The sequence below is a fragment of the Triturus cristatus genome, chromosome 2_1 (genome assembly GCF_964204655.1).
Source record: "Triturus cristatus chromosome 2_1, aTriCri1.1, whole genome shotgun sequence".
Taxonomy (NCBI): Eukaryota; Metazoa; Chordata; class Amphibia; order Caudata; family Salamandridae; genus Triturus; species Triturus cristatus.
Genome location: NC_140581.1, coordinates 421,741,209 through 421,760,324, shown reverse-complemented (window position 1 = coordinate 421,760,324; position 19,116 = coordinate 421,741,209). Strand labels below are relative to the sequence as shown.

The window sequence follows — 19,116 nt, the reverse complement described above, 5'->3', positions numbered from 1 at the left end:
GTCTACCAGAAGATGGTCTTGTATAATGCCTCTTAGATGCTTCTCCGCTGCAGTGTATTGTGCTGAATCGCTGCGTGATCTATCTTTACTGGGGTCTAGTGTAAGATTAAAGTCTCTCCCCCACATAAGATAAGTGGATCCAACATTGAGGATAATACCCTATAGTTTATCATAGAAAAGGGCGTCATCTATGGTTGGTCCGAAGCAGTTGACCAGTGTGACCGAGTGGATGCCAATCTTACTGCACATCAGGCAGTATCGCCACTGCGGGTCTTGAATGGAGCCTCCAGGGTGGTAAGGGACACGGCGCTTAATCAAAATGGCAGCGCCTCTAGAATTATGTGATGATAATCCTCTTCAATGTTGAAATCTGTCAAATGAATAAAGGTGTGATCAATTTTGTTTTAACAAATATAGCCTCAGACTCTCCAGCGATCTGGTCAGGGGTGTCTACCTCATCTTCTGCTGCTGCTGAATATAATAAAATATTATTAAAATAGCCAGTTAGTAACACTGTTTGTTTTTAGTTGAGGTAATTCAAATTTCAATTTGATTTAGTACAATTGGAAGGTCAATTCATTGTTTTGTCAATGCTGGGGAAAAGTACGCATTCATTAATTAAATCTGGAAGTTAGATTTGAACTTGACCCTTCCTGCAAGTACGTTTTTTGATTTGGTTATTTTGCAATAGCTATTTATCGCTAATTGAGAATTCAGTAATATTGATAGGCCTCTCCCGTTTTGCCCTTTTGTTGCTGGGACATCCAGATTAATGTAGTTTTGAAAAACAGTCTGAGATTTTCCATGTCTCCTGTAAGCAAGTTACATGATATGAGTTGAGAAATGAACACAGTGTTCGAGGCATGCGAGTTTTAGATCACATGCTGTGCATAGCCTGCCATCTAGTGTTGGGTCCGGATGTTTGCTCTGTTTTTGTTCGAAGAAGTCTTTTCCAGTCACGAGGTAAGTGATTCCTCCTTTCGATGATAGCGTACATAGGCATCAACTCCATTGTTAGATAGTTTTTTTCCGCCATCGGGTTAGGATGTGAATTGCTGCGCTCCGGTTTGGCACAGTTTCTCGTGTTCCCTTCGACGCGCAAACCACTACCCTCGACGGTATTGTTTCTCGCTCGCGTTTCCCATTCTCCACATATCGTTTCCACTAAAAGATCTTCAATCGGAAAACTCGTGGAAGGCTGTTGGGCCTACCCACACCAGGCTTGCTAGCAGTCGATGGAACAGATTCCATTCACTCTGTCCCGGGTGTCGCGCCAAGTTTCCGTGCACCGACCTGCACGAAGTGTGCAATCTCTGTTTGTCCCTGGAACACGACGAGAAAGACTGCAACACGTGCCGATCGTTTAGATCTAAGAAGACGCTTCATGACCGTCGGGCTCGACGTCACGAGATGCAACACCAAGGCTTCTCTGTACCGTACATCTTCGGCGAAGATTCCGACCTAGAAGAAATACACCCTCGAGCCGAGGAAGAGAAACATGTCTCCGAGGCCGACTTCGACATGGAAGAAGAGGAGCAAGTTACACCGGGTCAGCGTCCCGTGAGTACAGAAAACCCCTTGCCCCAACAACCAAAGACAAAAAAGGCTCCGGTCCTTCCTCTGCCTGCGGGCCAATGTTGCTACCGAAACGCAAAGAAAAACCTTACGGATCGGGCTTGAGCATGCGCTGAGCCTAAATCCTCGCCGCTGAAATCCAAGCACATCCTGGTCCATGTTTCTTCTTTGTCAAAGCCTAAATCTTCAGTACCAAAGAGATCGGAACCAAAACTTTAGGCACCGAAAACTGCAAGTAAAGACAAAAAGACTTCCGACAAAAGAGCTTCGGTCCGATGTTACTCCTTCGGTTCCGAAACAAAAAGATCTGGTAATTAACCCAGATCCTGGACATATTCATGCCAAATTACCTAAAAAAAAGGAAATTGGCCCAACAGGATGAGCACCACATACCCCTCAAGAAAAGGAATATGGGTACAAACCCTTCACAACCTTATGTGCCACCTCCTTCGCCTACTAATCCTCAATTACTCATCACACCCATCGATTCACCACCACCACTATCACCTAACCCACAGGATGAAGTGGATGGGGCTGTAGATAGGCCACAAGATGTTGACCCATGAGAGGATTATGACACTGATCCACACACGATACTGACCCGGACTTAGACCTGTCCAGGCCATCACCACCTGACGACAGTATAGGCTACATTGAGCTTCTTAATAGAGCTACTCATTACCATGGGGTGGAGCTACATAAGGAGGCTTTAGAGGAGGACTCCTTGTTTGCTTGTAGTTTTCCACTTAGAAAACTACTCATACACTACCAATGCTTAAAGGGATGCTTAAGCACGCAGGTGAGATCCTATAAGGGCAAAAATCATCACGCCCAAAGTTGAGAAGAAATATATGCCAGCACCTACTGACCCTGCATACATCAAGGGTCAGCTGCCCTTAGACTCTCTTGTGGTTTCTAATGCTTGTAAGAGAGCTAACTCACAAACCGCAGGTGAGGTCCCTCCTCCTGATAAGGAGTGCAAGTTAATTGATGCCTCTGGCAAAAGGGTAGCCTCACAAGCAGCTAATCACTGGCGCATTGCTAATGCTCAGGCTTTGCTATCCAGATATAATAGGACTTATTACGATGAGCTAGAAAAACGTATGTAATTTCTGCCTGATGAGCATAAATCTAAGGTAAATGATCTTATCCAGGAGGGAAAACTTATCACTAATACCTCCATCAAGTGCACATTAGGTGCAGCAGACACCAGCGTACTGCTACATAGACACGCATGTTTGAGAAGTTCAGGTTTTAAACCTGAGGTACAGGCCTCCATTCTCAATCAACCTTTTGATAAGGAACATTTCTTTGGACCAGCAGTGGACACCTCACTTAAAAAAAAATGAAGAAGGGCACTGAGGTCGCAAAGTCCATGGGGGCTTTACAGTTACCTGGAGTAGGGGTGCCTTTCCGTGCTCCTTTTACAGGGGTGGCTAAAAAAATTTACCACTGAAAATCCCTCCTCCTCTTACAAGGGCAACAACCAATCGCCGTCATCAGGAGGCTATTTTAGAGGAGGTTTTAGAGAAAACAACGGTAAGGGAAGAGGCAGAGGCAACGCCACACGTACTTCCCCAGCAAATAACAAACAGTGACTTCCTTCCGCTACCCCCCTTCATTCCACTCCTGTCGGGGGGACGTCTGTCTCAATTTCTCCTGGTCTGGAACACCATCAAATCGGACAAATGGGTTTTTATAAATTATCCAATATGGTTACTGCCTGAAACTTACAAACACTCCCCCCAAACATTCTTCCAAGATCATACGCAATGTCACAGAAACATCTTACCCTTCTAAAAAACAAAGTTCTCTCTGTTGGGGAAAGGAGTGATAGAACCAGTCCCATTAAAATATCAAGGGGCTAGGGTATAATTCCTGTACGTCTTAAGGAGGACGGCTCTCTCAGGCCTATACTAGACCTCAGAGACCTAAATCCATACATTCAGTCTGACCACTTTCACATGGTCACACTCTGGCAAGTGCTACCGCTCCTTCAACAAGGCGACTTTCTGTCCACTCGGGACTTAAAGGAGGAGCCAGGCTGGTTTCTTCTTCGTGTTTTCCTCCTAAAGGAGGTTCACAGTGTATAAAACGAACAAATACTATTTCTTGTCGACCCTGTCATCAATTTTGCTCAAACACGAAATATTTATATACCTTCCTTATTTTGGCGTGGCAGGCAAGACATAAGGCTGTTTTATTCTTGCCGGCATGCTGAACTGTGTCCATACCTGGTAATAAAGGCTGGTAACCTTCATCTCTGTTCGTGTGGTTCTCAAAATGGGTTACCGTTGTTTTTGTATGTGTGTGTGTGTATATATATATATATATATATATATATATATATATATATATCGTGTGATCAAGGTCGTGGCAACACAGCCGAAACGCGTCATGCCGATCCATATGGAATAAATCTGCACTAAAACCAATTTTCAGCGTGCTGTGGTCTGTACCTGTGTTCCTGCAGAGGTCGGATTTATGTGAATCTGTTGTTATATATATATATATATATATATATATATATATATATATATATATATATATATATATATATATATATATATATATATATAGTTTCGCGACAAGCCTTGTTCACGTGTGAATGTGCACGTAAAAGCAGCCATTAAATAAAGTATTCGAGAGTTGATACTGGTGGTAGTCACAATCAACAAAGGACTCGCAGCAAGGGTTGCATAGCTGTATGCATATCAGCCATCTTAGAACGGTTAGCATAGATAAGGAATATCATGAGGAATGTCAACCTAGATGGATACGAAACATTAATATACATATATGCACAGTATGTACCCGCATGTATTAAGTCTGGAAAAACAAATGAATTTATCATGATACCAAAGTTAGTAGTCAGTACATTACAAAATATAATTCATAATGTAGTAGTAGCACAGCGGTTCAAATAACAGTTAATAATTGGCAAGTGCACCAATTAATAAACTTCACGTGAGGATACTAAAAGAAAAGAAATGTACCTCAAGTGAGGTGTCAGCCACAAGAGAAAGAGCCCATAATGAGTCTCAAACTAGGCTCATATTCCCATCAAAAATAGATGAGTGCTAGTAACCAAACGTAGTGTATAACCATGGCAGTGCATACTGACAAAAATCTCTATATAGTAACGGGGGCTCACAGTAGATTAGAGACTACCAACAAAGGAGATTCTTCTATTCAACCGTTAGAAGACAAAATAAGAAAGTTGGAGAAACTAAAGAGAAACGAAGTTTCCAAATGGTGGGAGGCGATTTCTCTGCAGAACTATGTGGATCAAAACATGGCACCCAGAGGATTAAGAATCTTTATCACTCCCACCTATGAAGCCCCCAATCCAAAAATGTTGGAGGAATGGTCGGAACATTCAGCTTCCAGCTCAAAAGGGATGATGGTAATATTGATTAAATATGCTTGGCAGGACAGGGAAGAGCTTTTGAAACAGATTAAAGTCATTAGTGTAGATCTGCAGCAGATGGTGGATAGTGATGCTCTCAAGAAAATTCTGGATCCCATGAAGGATCGACTCACCAAATATGAAGAAGAGATCAAAGCTAGAAAACAAAGAAGGATGAACAGAGACTATGCAGATTACGAGAAAGGTAGAATTTTGACTTTTAGCAAAAAGTATGATCACTTATATTTATCGCAGGAAATTCAGATGATGCCAACTTCTACCAACAATAACACCAGAATGGTCGACAACCCCATTGTAAGTGATACGGAATCAGATGTCTCTGGAGGAAATACATCGGAAGAGGATGGTAATCTGCTTTTACGTGCACATTCACACGTGAACAAGGCTTGTCGCCGAAACGCGTTGTGTGAATTAAACACTTGGACTTAGCTACCTGGTTGTTCGCCTGTTTCTTACTGAGAGCGCACGATATATTTCGTCTGTTGTTCTGGATATTGTCGTTACCGGCGTGCTCCGCCGGGGTGTGCGCCACCTTTCTTGAGTCCCAGCAATTCCGGAAGGAGCAACTGACTTGTGTGGATATATATATGTGTATATATCAGCAGCATTTTAAATGTACATTGTTTGCCTCTGCTTATGGGGGCCCAGTAGTGTATTTGCCTGAAAATCATCAGCCATATTAAATTTGACTAAAGTTCAAGAAACTGTTGGTGCTTATATCCAAAGTAACTCGTGCATATACGGGTCATACTAGCCGGCGTAATGGAAAGGTTTTCATTAATCATGATTGTATTGCTTAAGACTTTGCCATGGCAGATATGATCTATAGTGTTGAATAAATTCTCTATGAATTAAAATAAAAGATTTTTTTTATTTTTCTTACATGCTATTTGGTCACCAATAATACTTCACTTGGGTGGTTGCAGCTTATTACCTAAAATAATTTTGCACTCACTGTGGCTAGAGTTTACCCATAGTAGATGTACATAAATGTCGTATCCTATTAAAAAAAAAAGTTACAGTAGATTAATAAGGCCTTAAAGTGGATAAGTAAGAATTGTGAATCCTCAAGATTTTTATGTGTGTAAATATATTGCTTATTTTACCTTGCATGCAGGTGTGAACTATATTTGTATGTAGGCATATCTGTTATATGTGTCTGTGTGCATTTAGCTAGCTGAAACCAGACTTATTGGCCTTGTAATTGCTTGTTTTTAAATCATACAACAGTGGGCTAAGTTTGCTTGGTGCCAACATTTATTTGACAGCTATGGGTTTAATAGCGATGAAGGCGGCTGTGAATCTTGCACATTGTTTGAGGCAGAAGTATCTTGTCCCTCCTTAATTAAATATTTAAAAAATAAGTGTTTTTTTCTCTTATGTTAAATTTGTTACATCTTTTATCATGTCATGTGTTTTTTTTATATTATAATCCTGTATGTTTTTGTTTTGTAGCCGTTGTGTTTGTTATTGACAGTAGCCACAGGGACAGAGTAACAGAGGCACATAGCGAACTTGCAAAGCTGTTGACAGAGAAAGAACTACGGGATGCATTGCTGTTGATCTTCGCTAATAAGCAGGTATGCATCCACACTGATTGATTTTGTCAGTGTTCTTTGCCATAACTATATTTTGAGACTACACAGTAATCGTAAAAGAACAGATATATAAGAAACACACTAACTGTTAAGAAATATATGTATTGCATATTGAATATCACTTAACATTTTTTCTGGATGGCTGTTAGCTAAGTATACAATTGATTGTCATCATGTATGTATAGCTAGACCAATACTCCAGTTGTGATTCAGCCATTGCAGTTTGTTAATCTGGATGCATTGTATTCAGGGTGTTGACCATAAGGGGAATTTAGCATTACAAGTACTTTTCTTCTGATTTCCTGTTTTTAGGACACATAACAAGTGTGGCATAAATCTTTAGTGTTCTAAAGTCTTCTGGTGTGATGAGGCTGAAGACCTTTTAAGTACGAGGATTTGCTTCAGATTTGTCCATGATAGACAGACCCTATATGACATATTCTGAGCTTTTGGTCTATAATGAGTCTAATCTAATCTGATGTATGATTATGATGTGTTAAATAATGTAATTTAGTAAGTAGAGTCATACCTTTAGTTCACTGACTGGTCTAAGTGAAAGCTTCCATAACCATGCTTCAAATAAGGTAGTGGATGCACATAAATTGAGGCACGGGCGGCATGAGCGGTAATTATTAAGTAATTTTCTTATTCTCAGAGAGAAGAAAAACTAAAATTGTATTCTATTGTAATTTCAGCTTCTACGGTGGTCTTTGTACATCCAGACTTTTTAATACTAACCTCTTGTGGTTTTTCAACAGAAGTAATGTTCATGCTTTCCCATCATGTAGTATGATACTGTCACGCATAAGCTACATCTTTATAGCTGTCAAATAAAAAGCTGAGGATTTTTACCTGTTGCCATTTCTTTCTCTTTTTGGCTGATGGCTTGGTCTCAGCCCTTTTTCTGCTCTTTTTTTCTGCTGTTGTACTGGTAGTGAGACTTTGTTCCTGGGTACCAATAATTTCTTAAGGTACTGTGCGGTTTGTTTTTTAGGTCCCACTAACAGACAGCTTCTAGCTGTTAAAAAACCTATTGTGAACATTCCCAAACCTTACAGTGGCTTTGAGCCAGTCCGTTGCTTACCGCTGGGGTGATTTATTGTCATTCTCATTTACTTACTTACTTATTTGATAGCCTATATTCCTCTGCTTGTTTTTGTCACTGCCTACAGCATAGCCTTTTTACCATTCTTATGATTGGATGAGTTGTAGGTTTCAACTGAACACATTTAATTGAAGAAAAACATTTCTTTCAGCACCCTTTGAGAGTGTATGTTTTCTTGCTGCTCTCTCTCTTGTGCAGCTTAACCCTAAAATACATGTCCTCTGTGCTCTGGCCTCCCACCCCAGCTCATCCATTACCCCTCCCCCAAGCACATCCATTACTTCTCTCCACCTCGTCCATTACTCCCCCTGTCCTAAGTTTGTCCATTACTTCCCACCCCCAAGATTGTCCATTACTTCTCCAAGCCTCGACTCTTACTTTCCCAAGCACTCCCAGCATTTTGGGGTGTCTTTTCTCCTCCCCCCACAAATTCCTCCATTGTTTGTTTTCCCTCCCCATTGCTTCTCCCTTAACCCCCATCCCTCCCATGTTGACTTCTCCCCCCAGTGCTCTTTTATTTCTTCTACGACCCTCCTGTCCTGCTGTCATGGACTATTAAAAATATATATGCATATATTTTAATTGTTTTACTTATTTCCAAATGGTAGGCCCGCGTATGTGAACAGTTTATAGTGCAGAGCTTGTATGTTTTTTTCGTTACCGGCACACTTCCTATGCAGTTTAATGAAGGGACAATAAACCACTCTAATGATGTTTCTGCATGGCATAATATTTGGCTTTTGAACTTTTTGTCTACCTGTTATGTACATCCACCATTGCATGTTAGTGCCGACATATACATACATTACATTTTATGCACCATGGAACTGCTTTCGCAGGTTTCACACGACTTAGTAATTCACTCAGGATGACCTCATAACTGCCATCACATAACCATTCTACCTCCTAAAATGCTTTATGTTGTGGACTTCAAAATAAATATAATTTTACTCTTTTTTTTTTTCCTCAATCCCAATCATAAAGGATGTTTCCTAGTCTTGTGCCCAGAATGTGATCTTAATCTACAACTCTTTTAGTTAACTATCCTAAATTAGGTGTGTTCACTGTGTTAATCACATATGTGACAGTGTCAATCATTGTGTGTCACCAGCTGCGGAATCAGCAGGGCTCCTGTAAGTGGAAAGATTTCATGTGACTTGCAGAAGTAAAGCACTAAGTGAGTGACAGCAGTGAGTCCATTGAAGAAATGTGTGGCAGTTTCTTGCAGTAGGATTTTTTCCACGGGGTGCGGTGTCAGATCAATCCTATATTTCCTAGCAAATCCATATTAGTCATCGTATGAGTTCAGGGTGGATTCTTATCATTTTCTCAGCTATATTTAGGAGTATTGTGTCCCAACTAGTTGCATACTTAAAGCTTCCTGTTTAAAGGTCACTCCTTCCACATAGAACAGTTGTTTGTTTGTGAAAAGACCTATTGTCCATGTACATCTATTTTCCCCCCACGCTCCGCATTGCTTTCCTCCACCCACGGTGTTGCTTCAAACATTGTTGCTTCCTGCCATTCGTTCCCTCCGTATTGCTTCCCCCATTGTTGCTTCCCCTCACCTGCGCCCTACATGTTGCTTCCCCCAACCTACTGTAAAAAACGCTATCTGATAGAGAATTCTAGCCTCAGATTCCTTACCTTAGAGTATTCCCCAGGCGTCAGACTGAATCTGGAAATATTTCATGAGCAGTATCCCTGCACACTGCTATGTGGCATCATTCAGCTCGGCGTCATCAGTGTCGTCCGCGCCGGAAGTGACGTGCGCGGTGCCTATATTGGGGCCACCGCAGTGCGCGGACATCAGTTCTTTTCAATGCAGATCCAGAGAAGAGCTACCCAGAGTCTTTTTTGAATGACCTTTTTTCAACGTTTTGTCAAGTTTTTTTTAGACTGTTTCCTGCTGTGTTGAGGATGTCCAAAAGGAAGATTAGTTTCAAGCCCTGCGGCGCCTGTTACTGGCAGATGTTGTGACGGACCCACATTTGGTGCGACTCTGGTGCTTAGACTGCGACCACAACGCCAAGACCTGCATTGATTGTTGGCCCATGCAACCAAAGGCCTTGATTGAGCGCTCCTTCAAGCTCCTTGTCACTCGATGTGCGACGCCACGGCGTTCACGATCTAGGTTGAGAGGAAGGTTCAGAACAGTCACATAGCCTCTCCAAGTGCTCGTCATCGCAGTCGAGGTCGACGGGAAAATGGGGTAAGTCCAACCGACACACAAAGGGCAAGAAATTGAAGAGGGGGGGGCGCTAGGTGGCGCACAAACGGAATGACCGCGCTTCTGTGAGGCTCTGGTAGCTTGGCCTCATAATCCTTCATTTCTCCAATTATGCCCAGGAGAAAGTGCTCACAAAGCGCGTCGATTGTGCAGGAAGACGCTCACCGGCTCCGGTGCAAGTTCCAGCACGGTCGGATACCGGGTAACCCCTGCAGAGTGAGGCAAAAGTGACCACGAGAGGCAGACGGAGCGCTAGGCGGAGCCGTAAGAGGCAGGAGCAGGTACGCGAGCTCCCGCTCCCCCACGAGGCACTGGGCTGCAGCACCGAAAGACTAAAAGGCGCCGAGAAACTGCGGATCTAAATAGACTGGGAAACTTCTTTGTACAGAGTGATACCGTGTTGCCAGCACACCACGGAAAGGGCATGAGCGGTCGACTACCGGGTAGTCCCTGCAGAGTACGGCAAAGGTGACAGCGAAAGGCGGACGGAGCGCTGGGCGGAGCCATAAGCGGCAGTAGCAGGTACGCGAGCCCTCGGTCTCCCACGAGGCACTGGGCCGCAGCACAGATTGACTAAAAGGCACCAAGACACTGTGGACATAAATGGACTGGGCAACTTCTGTGCACAGAGTAATATCGTGTTGCCCGCACATCACGGAAGGGGCACGAGCATATGCAGAGCTGCTGCAGCTGGGACGCTAAGGCTCGGTGAGTGCGACTGCCGCAAGTGCACGAAACAGCAGCGTTGCTATCCACGGGAGAGGGGAGCACAGATACTGCGCCGTAATAAAGAGCGGGACTGCTATCCCCCAAATGCCTACAACAGGGCGGACACATTGTTGACCTAGCAATCGTAGAGCCACGCGGGGACTGGACAGAGGCGACCGGAGGAGATTGGGAGCAAAGCAGGAAGACAGTTTGCGACACCCATGCTGCCATTTCATGGGAGAGTGACGCAGCGCTGCATTGAGGGTGAACACTAACGCCACGCAGACCCCTGGCCCCCTCTGAAAAGCAGGGACTACACAATTGAGAAAGATAACCGGCAATATGCACTATTATGGACTAATGGAATCGCTGTGGGACAGTCACCAGGAAGGAACAGCCATGGGTTCTGCTGTCCGCGATACACACTGGTAAGGCAGGGACAGATACAGACCTCTCAACTGCGTTTTTACTGGACTGCCCGCCATTTTGCACACAACATTAGAGACTCTGCTCACTGCTTATTAGCGCGTAGAGGGGAGATCACGACACTGACGAGGCCCTCAGATAGACTTTTTGCAACTGGAAGACGAACAGATGTGGGAGACCAAAGGTGAGCTCTCCTGTTGAGGTCTTAAAACGGTCAGGCGTAGAGACACTGCCTGCCACACTTGATAGCCTGCTGGGCGCTGGGAGTGCTCCTACGGTTAGAAGAAGCTCCCAATAAGAATTATTGACGACCAACGCCCGCTGAACTATAGGTGGCAACACAAACTAGAGTCATACCTCAGGGCTAATTGGTCATCACCACTCCCGCCACTAACTCATCGCGACTACAACAAGTGGCACCTGTCCACGCGGTGTCGCAGCTCCCCTCTTTGGGGCAGATCCAACCCTCCAGCCAAGCTGCTTCCTAACACTCACATCTAGTATACGGTTCGGGTGACCTCACCACTGGAACAGAGCCAGAGGTCTTCGCATCGGCCCACTGCAATATATACCTCTGCTGCAATATCTTCAGTATAAATAGACAAAGGGACCGGCCCACTCTTGCCGGTACATCATGGGGAAGCCGGACAGTCGGCAACCTAGACTGGTGTTTGAGGCGAAAAAGACAGTCACCCGCTCTAGTGCTTAGAAACCCTCTCAAAACATAGAAAGTACAACCTAAGCACAGTCCTCCACGCCGGATGATGAGGTGAAAACATTACTACTGGCGATGCAGCAGAGTCTCACTTCCCTATCTGGAAAGATAGATACGATGAATAGTCGTCTGGACTTCCTGGTGCTAAAAGTTGATAAGCATGACGAGCAGATTAAGGAAGCAGAACGAAGGATATCCGACACAGAAGACACGACAGCACACATGCAGAAGCAAATGGCTCAAATGGACAAAATCCTAATAGTAATAGCCTCCAAGAATGAGGATCTCGAAGCCAGAAGTCGAAGAAATAACATAAGGATCCTCGTATTCCAGAAACCACGCACACAGGCCGCGTGGAAGACTACATCGAGTGCCTCCTGTGTGACACATTTGGAGAGCACGCCTTCTCCCCTACCTGAAGCTACTTGATCTACCCAAACAACACCATTGGCCTGCTAGTTCTAGACACCTAACCTAGAATGCAAGAGGACACAGCTCAAATTCGGTTGGTGAACAGATCCTTGGCTAACCAGGAGGTGGAAGATAAGTGTACCCAGCAAATAAGATGCTAGTACCATTATATACTGTGCTACTTATAACGCTGACTTTTCGTTTTTTCTTCCCAGCCTAGGGCCGAGCACCCTCCCACCGAATGACTCACCTGCTGCTACTGCGGCAGGTTCCGGTAATTGGGAACAGGGAGGGAATTGTGACACACAGGCAGTTCCCCCGTTATGGGTGATCGCCTACAAGACTGTCTTCACAGTTGGTCTTGTTTGGTCAAATTAATCTGTTGGGAAAATGCGGGGTGTGGAGAGGGAAAAGACATTCCGGCACAATTGGGGTGCTGTTGTGGGAGGGAGTGGAGAGGGGGAAGGGGTTCACTTACTGTTTTTTGATAATTGTTATGCTGAACTATGACTGACAGACAGACGTATTTTACTTTGGTAAATATGGCACACAGAGTACGGACGACACACCACCACTTAACACTCACCCTGCGTTTATATGGCTGACTTGACGACTCATCAGCGTCTCCAGATAGTAACGTGGAATGTCTGGGGACTGGGGGATCCGCGAAAGCGTCGCCAGCTCTTGGCGTACTTAGATAGACAAAATACACACATAGCACTACTCCAGGAAACACATATTCACCCATTACACCCCACTACCTTTGCCGCAAAATGGGCAGACCATAGACTGTTTTCTTCCTATTCCTCATATGCCAGAGGCATGGCAATACATATTAAAAGACAAACACCGTTTGCACTAGCAGGTGTATCATTAGATCGGAATGGTAGGTACACTATTGTGTGGGGACGACTAGGCACAGACTTGGTCACCCTAGTGAGTTTTTATGGCCCAAACGTAGACCCTCCCGAATTCTTTACTGAATTGTGGGGGAAGATGCTGGACATAGGGTCTACACATATAATATGGGGTGGGGATTTTAATGTAGCCCTTAACCCAGCGGAAGATAGATCTAATCCTGCACCACACCATTATAATAGGTCTTACCAAGCTTTACAGGGCATTAGAACGGAGACGGAACTACTAGATACCTGGCGATACTTTCATCCACATGCGAGGGAAGGCACACATTTTGCAGCCCATGCAGCCTCATGGGCACGGTTAGATTATCTTTTACTGTCTAGAGGACTGGGCCCCCTAATAAAAGATGTCACACAGCTGGCCAGGACATACTCGGACCACTCCCCAGTCAAGCTCACACTAGCCCCGCCTGGGTTTAATAAACCACGCCGTACTTGGAGATTGCAGCCCCTAACACTCCTAGACACGGTTTTCCACAGCGAACTAGGGGATGAAATTCAGGATTTTTTCCACAGGAATAAGGGTTCCGTAGATGCTGTGGAGACGATCTGGGAAGCCTTTAAGGTGACAGTGCTCGGCTTTTGTATTTCCAAAAGCGCAGGAGTGTTGAGAGATATACAGGGCACGTTCAGATGATTAGATACGGAGCTAAAAGATTTAGAGACACAGATGAGACTGAGGGGAGATACTGATCTGCAAAATGAATTCCGGGGGAAACTCACTGAATATATGGAGGCCGCTGAGCGGGAAACAAAATTTAAGGGAAAATATAGTGAAGCACGGAAATACGGAGACGGGGAAAGACCTGCGAAGGCGTTAGCTCAAATCATACGGCACCCGCGCTATTCCAATTGTGAATTGGAAATCATGGGGCCAGGAGGTATTTCACATCGCGACACAGCAGATATTCTAGGTACCTTCACAGAGCACTACTCGACACTTTATACCTCACAACGTAGGGATCATTTTGAACTTGACAGCTTCCTCGGAGACATGGCCCTGGGATGGCTGGGGGATTTGCAGAGAGAATTACTGAGCACCCCCTTTGAGATAGGCGAAATAAGAGAAGCCATAATGCAAATGCAGTCCGGGAAGGCCCCTGGTCTAGATGGTCTGCCGGCTGAGTTTTACAAAACTTACATTGACCTGATGGCTCCGATTTTAAAGGAGATATATGAGGAATCAATGGAAACTGATACACTTCCCTCCTCCATGAGAGAATCATGTATCACATCATTGCTTAAACCCGGAAAGTCACCACTGCTCTGTGATTCTTATAGGCCCTTATCACTTGTTAACTTGTTAATTGTGATGTAAAAATTTTGCCCAAGGTGATTGTGAATAGGCTTGCCTTATTAATGGACAAGTTAGTCCTTCCTGACCAGGCAGGGTTTGTTCCTGGCAGGGCCACCACACATAATCTTCGTACCCTATTTACTATTATACAGAATGTCGCCCGGGAACTGCTGCTGGCGGCAGTCTTCTTGGACGCCACTAAAGCGTTCGACTCGGTAGAATGGGACTATCTCCTTGGGATACTGCAGCGAATAGGGTTTCCTGCTGTATTCTTGTCCTGGATAAGGCTGCTTTATCAACTACCAACGGCAAGAGTATCAATTAATGTTCATCTGTCTGATGCGTTCCCAGTCTCTAGGGGCACGCGGCAAGGGTGCCCACTCTCACCATTACTATTTGCACTAGCAATTGAACCCTTAGCATCCAAATTGCGGCAGCATCATCAAGACAAGGCTCTACTATGCAACCTAAGACAAATCCTCATATCTTTATATGCGGATGACATAACGTTATATGTTCGGCACCCATAATAAAACCTAAATCCACTCCTGCGGGAGTTCATAGTGTTTGGCAAACTTTCTGGGATAAATATAAATTGGGGGAAGTCGCAAATATTCCCATTGACTAAAGCAGCCTCTAGTTTCTCCTTAGAGTTCCCTCTGGAGTGGTGCAACTCGGACCTACGCTATCTTGGGATAGTAATAACCAGAGATAGAGAAGAGCTGATGCGTGTCAACTACGGCACCGTTATACAACGGATTACCGAAAATGTCACTCGGTGTATCTTTCTTGCCCTTGACCTTAGCAGGTCGTGCGGCATTGATTAAAATTGTGGTTTTTGCCACAAATATTATACCTCTTTTTAAATATTCCATTCCACCCTGGGCGGTATTTCTTCCAGAGACTCAAGTCTGAAATGATGAGACTGATATGGGGGGGGCAAACAAGCACGATTACAGTGGAAAGTTCTAACGCAACCATACGCTCAGGGGGGGTTTGACGTGCTGGATTTTGAACTGTATTATGTGAGTGCGCAGGCGCACTACTCGTTTTACTGGTTTCATCCTTCTAGATACATGCCTCAACTTTCAGCTGAGCACTGGCTGGCGGACCCTATTCCATTAGAAGATATGCAACACACACCTCTTCGCACGCGAGCTATTGCGCCTACCACTATCACATGCACAGTGGAAGCCTTGTGACGCACGTGCACGCACTCTCTCCTTCAGTGTACAATGTTATACTCGCCGCTTCTTCCACTCACTTATCATCCACGCATGCCACTCCTGCAGGAAACAGGTTTCATCAAATTATGCGAGCGCATCAAAGTCAGCACATGGGGGGATCTCTATCAAAATGGGACGTTTCGCACCTCTGAGAGCCTTTTTCAAGATATCCAGCCCACATCGTTGGATATATTCCTCTATGTCCGACTTCGCCAAGGTATACGGTCGATCACTCCTGAATTTCCTCAGGAGCCTCCAACATTTACCCCTTTACATATGCTATTACGTGATACATCGCCGGGACACTTGGTCGCCATACTCTACTATACTATTCGCACACAACAAATGGAGTCTCCCAGCTCCTCCTTTGCTAAGTGGAATCAGGAGTTAGGATGTGAGATAACTGATGCCCAATGGACATACTGTTGCCTCCAAACAGAGCAGATATCTGCCAGCTCTAGGCTTCGCATTACACATTATAAATTCCTACAACGCCTCTATTACACTCCTGTTAAAATGTTCAGATTCAGCTTGAGAGCTACAGATAGCTGTTATAGATGTGGTAGCCCAGGGGCTGACTTTTTACATCTTGCCTGGGAGTGCCCTGGGGTGAGTGAATATTGGTCTCAGGTCTTCGAAGCTCTGCGTCGGATGGTGCCCATTGCTTTGGAATGTACTCCCTTACTAGCATTGTTAAGTTCTACTAAACTCATCCCAAAGTCCTGTCGTAAATTCCTTGCTGTTGCTTTACTATTAGCCAAGCATAGAGTGGCTTGCAGCTGGGGCAGAGGGCGGGCGCTAAAATTCAAGGGCTGGTTGGAGGACTTGATTTACTGCCAAGATCAATTGACGCGATATGCTGAAGTGTAGCCTAGGACCTTGAAGCCCAAAAATATATGGAGCCCACTAGAGAGCTACCTATTGGCTCAGTCTGTGGAATCCCAGACAGATGTTCCAGAAACGACGGTGCAGTAATGGCTCTGGCCTATCAGATCTATATCACATGCGGGACAGTAAGGTAGAACTCATCTGGTGGGTGTAATGTTGCTCTGGTGAATCCCCCATGACTGGTATTGAAATATATGCTCCACCTGTGCTCATGCTGCGAATGCTTCAGAAATATAGTTTCCCCCAGAGGAGACCCCGTAATTAACTTGTTGTCTGGTGCTGTTATGTTTGCTAGACTTTAATCCTGGGCTGTAGGGAGTACTACGTATGCCAATACGAGTTGCTGTCTTATCGTACTGTCATTGTACTGTATAATGTGTGCTCGCCTTCTGTGAAATTGCCATTGATGTTATTTTATCCTAAAATGTCTGCTGTATATTGCCGAGAACTTGTATTGTTTCTTATGTGATATCCTTGTACTACGGAAAAAAAATACAAAATAAAGTTAAAGAAAAAAAATAGAAATTGAAGAGATCCTCGACTTCATCACGTCTGTCAAAGTCCTCCGAGACTAGGGAGCATCATCACTTGAAGTCCAGCTTTGTGGTGGACCTAGCTACTGGACTGTTTCTGGGAGCCGGAGTGACCTCCGCCCAGCTATGCAAATTTTATGAGGCCATGCACCTCATATTTGAGCTGCCTGTTCCCACTGGAGGGCCTTTGGGCCCCCCAGGCTCAGAGGAGCCCATACTGGTATTCCACCGGTGGTTTCCCCCCCAAGCACCAGTTGGGCCACTTGGAGCCATGGTTCTTACAGGAAGCGGCACCACTCTGTCCACCTTCAATTGGAGTGCAAAGAGTCAGAGGCAACCTTAAGTCAAAGCCATTTATTTATTGCACTCAAGTGGTTAAAATGTACAACACTGTACTCGGATGGCATGTATAGACTAGACAAAAATTCTAAAGCAAACTCAGAGCAGGGTTACGTGACTAAATACAAATTTGCTTAACAGTGGAAATTCCCGGTGCCTGCCCGAGGCTGCTTCAAGAGTTGCATCTTACAAGATAAGCGTTTAATATCCGTGATAAGACCTTCTCCTACTTCACATCATGTCACAAACAGATAAGTAAATTAAGGCACAACGGTCATTTTCCCAGCATGTCGGCGAGTTGCAAAAACGAACAAAGTTCTTTGCTGAGTAAAAAAAAAACTTAAGGGCAAAAGCTTTTCTTGTTAAGTGGAACATTTCAAGTTGCTTTGATTTAAACAACATGTTGGCCAAATATACAAAATGAATGTGCTTTTGTTCATGCTATAGTCCATTTCTTAAAGTGGATTTTCTCAGATGGCCCTTGAACGAAAAGTTGATTCATGTTGGCTCATGTAATCTCAATATTCATTAAGTCAGATATTTCCTTTTGTTGCATCAGCAGGGCATTTGTCTTGTAAATAGAAGTGGGTGCAGGTTTGCAAAATGACACACATTCTACAACACATTTATTTAAAGTTTTATATAGTGCAGATGTGACGCAAGCGGGTATCAGAGCGCTTTACAAATGATTGAGGTTTAAACCGAGTTGCAGGTAAATAACCACAACAATGATAAGTAAGATACTGAAGAAGATAGAGGAGCAATAAAATATGCCAACGGAAGAGGAAATAGAGTAGCATGTAGGTGCAACAGACAAATAGAGGGGTTGAGCACAAATCAACGTCACAGACCTATTTAAAAGCATAGGACCCCCTGAAAAAAATTAAGTAGCGTTAATGGAGGGCATTCATCGATAGATCTTTCACTTCTTTTTTTGAAAGATGCTGCAGAGGGAGTCAGTTTGATGTGCGGGGGAAGGGAGTTCCAGATTCTCTGGGCAATATCCGAGAACGCAGGATTATAAGTTTTCTTTTTCAGGAATTTTTGAGGTTTCAGCAGCAGAGTGCTGGAACTCCTAGAAGATCGGCTCCCACCAGAAAACTCCAGTTTTTTGGCTAGGTACAGAGGGGTGTTGAAGTGAAGGGTCTTGTGAGTCATGCCCGCAATCTTAAGATGAATCCTAGCCTTCAAAGGCAGCCAGTTTAAGAATTTCAGTACCGGAGTGATGTGACTATCTCTTCTGGAACCTGTGATGAGCCTTGCCGCTGAATTCAGGGAAACCCTGAGCGGAGCTAGCTTGTTGCTGGGTAGCCCACAGAGTGTTGCGCAGCCATAGTCTGGGCTGGAAATTACTAGAGCTTGAACAGCAGACTTGAAGTCGTCAGGAGGAGAAAGGGTCTTATCTTTCTTAGAATACTCATGTGTAGTTTTCACCTTTGGTGGCTGAGCTAATGTGTCCTGCATGCTCAATGACTTGTCAAGTATAATTCCTAAGAACTTGCAGAATTAATGACGTGTTGGGTACAGTTGAGAGCTGTTAGGTGGTTCAAGTATTCAGCGATGATGGCAGATTTTTTGGTTGGCGCGATCAGGAGGAATTCCGTTTTGGAGGAGTTGAGCTTAAGATGTTGGGAAGTCAGCCAGTGTTGAGATTTGAGTAGGGTTGAGTGATTTGATGTAGTCTGGGGAGGATATTTTCAGGTAAAGTTGGGTAT

At 44.4% G+C, this 19,116-nt stretch overlaps 1 protein-coding gene across 1 annotated transcript in view; it reads left to right on the top strand.

Annotated features, from left to right (window-relative positions):
- Positions 1-19,116, top strand: part of TRIM23 (tripartite motif containing 23) — a 536,318-nt gene that overhangs the window by 478,960 nt on the left and 38,242 nt on the right. Inside the window, exon 10 of the mRNA XM_085631767.1 lies at positions 6,461-6,585. Within this exon, the coding sequence (XP_085487893.1) occupies positions 6,461-6,585 (125 nt within the window). The remainder of the gene's footprint in view (positions 1-6,460; positions 6,586-19,116) is intronic.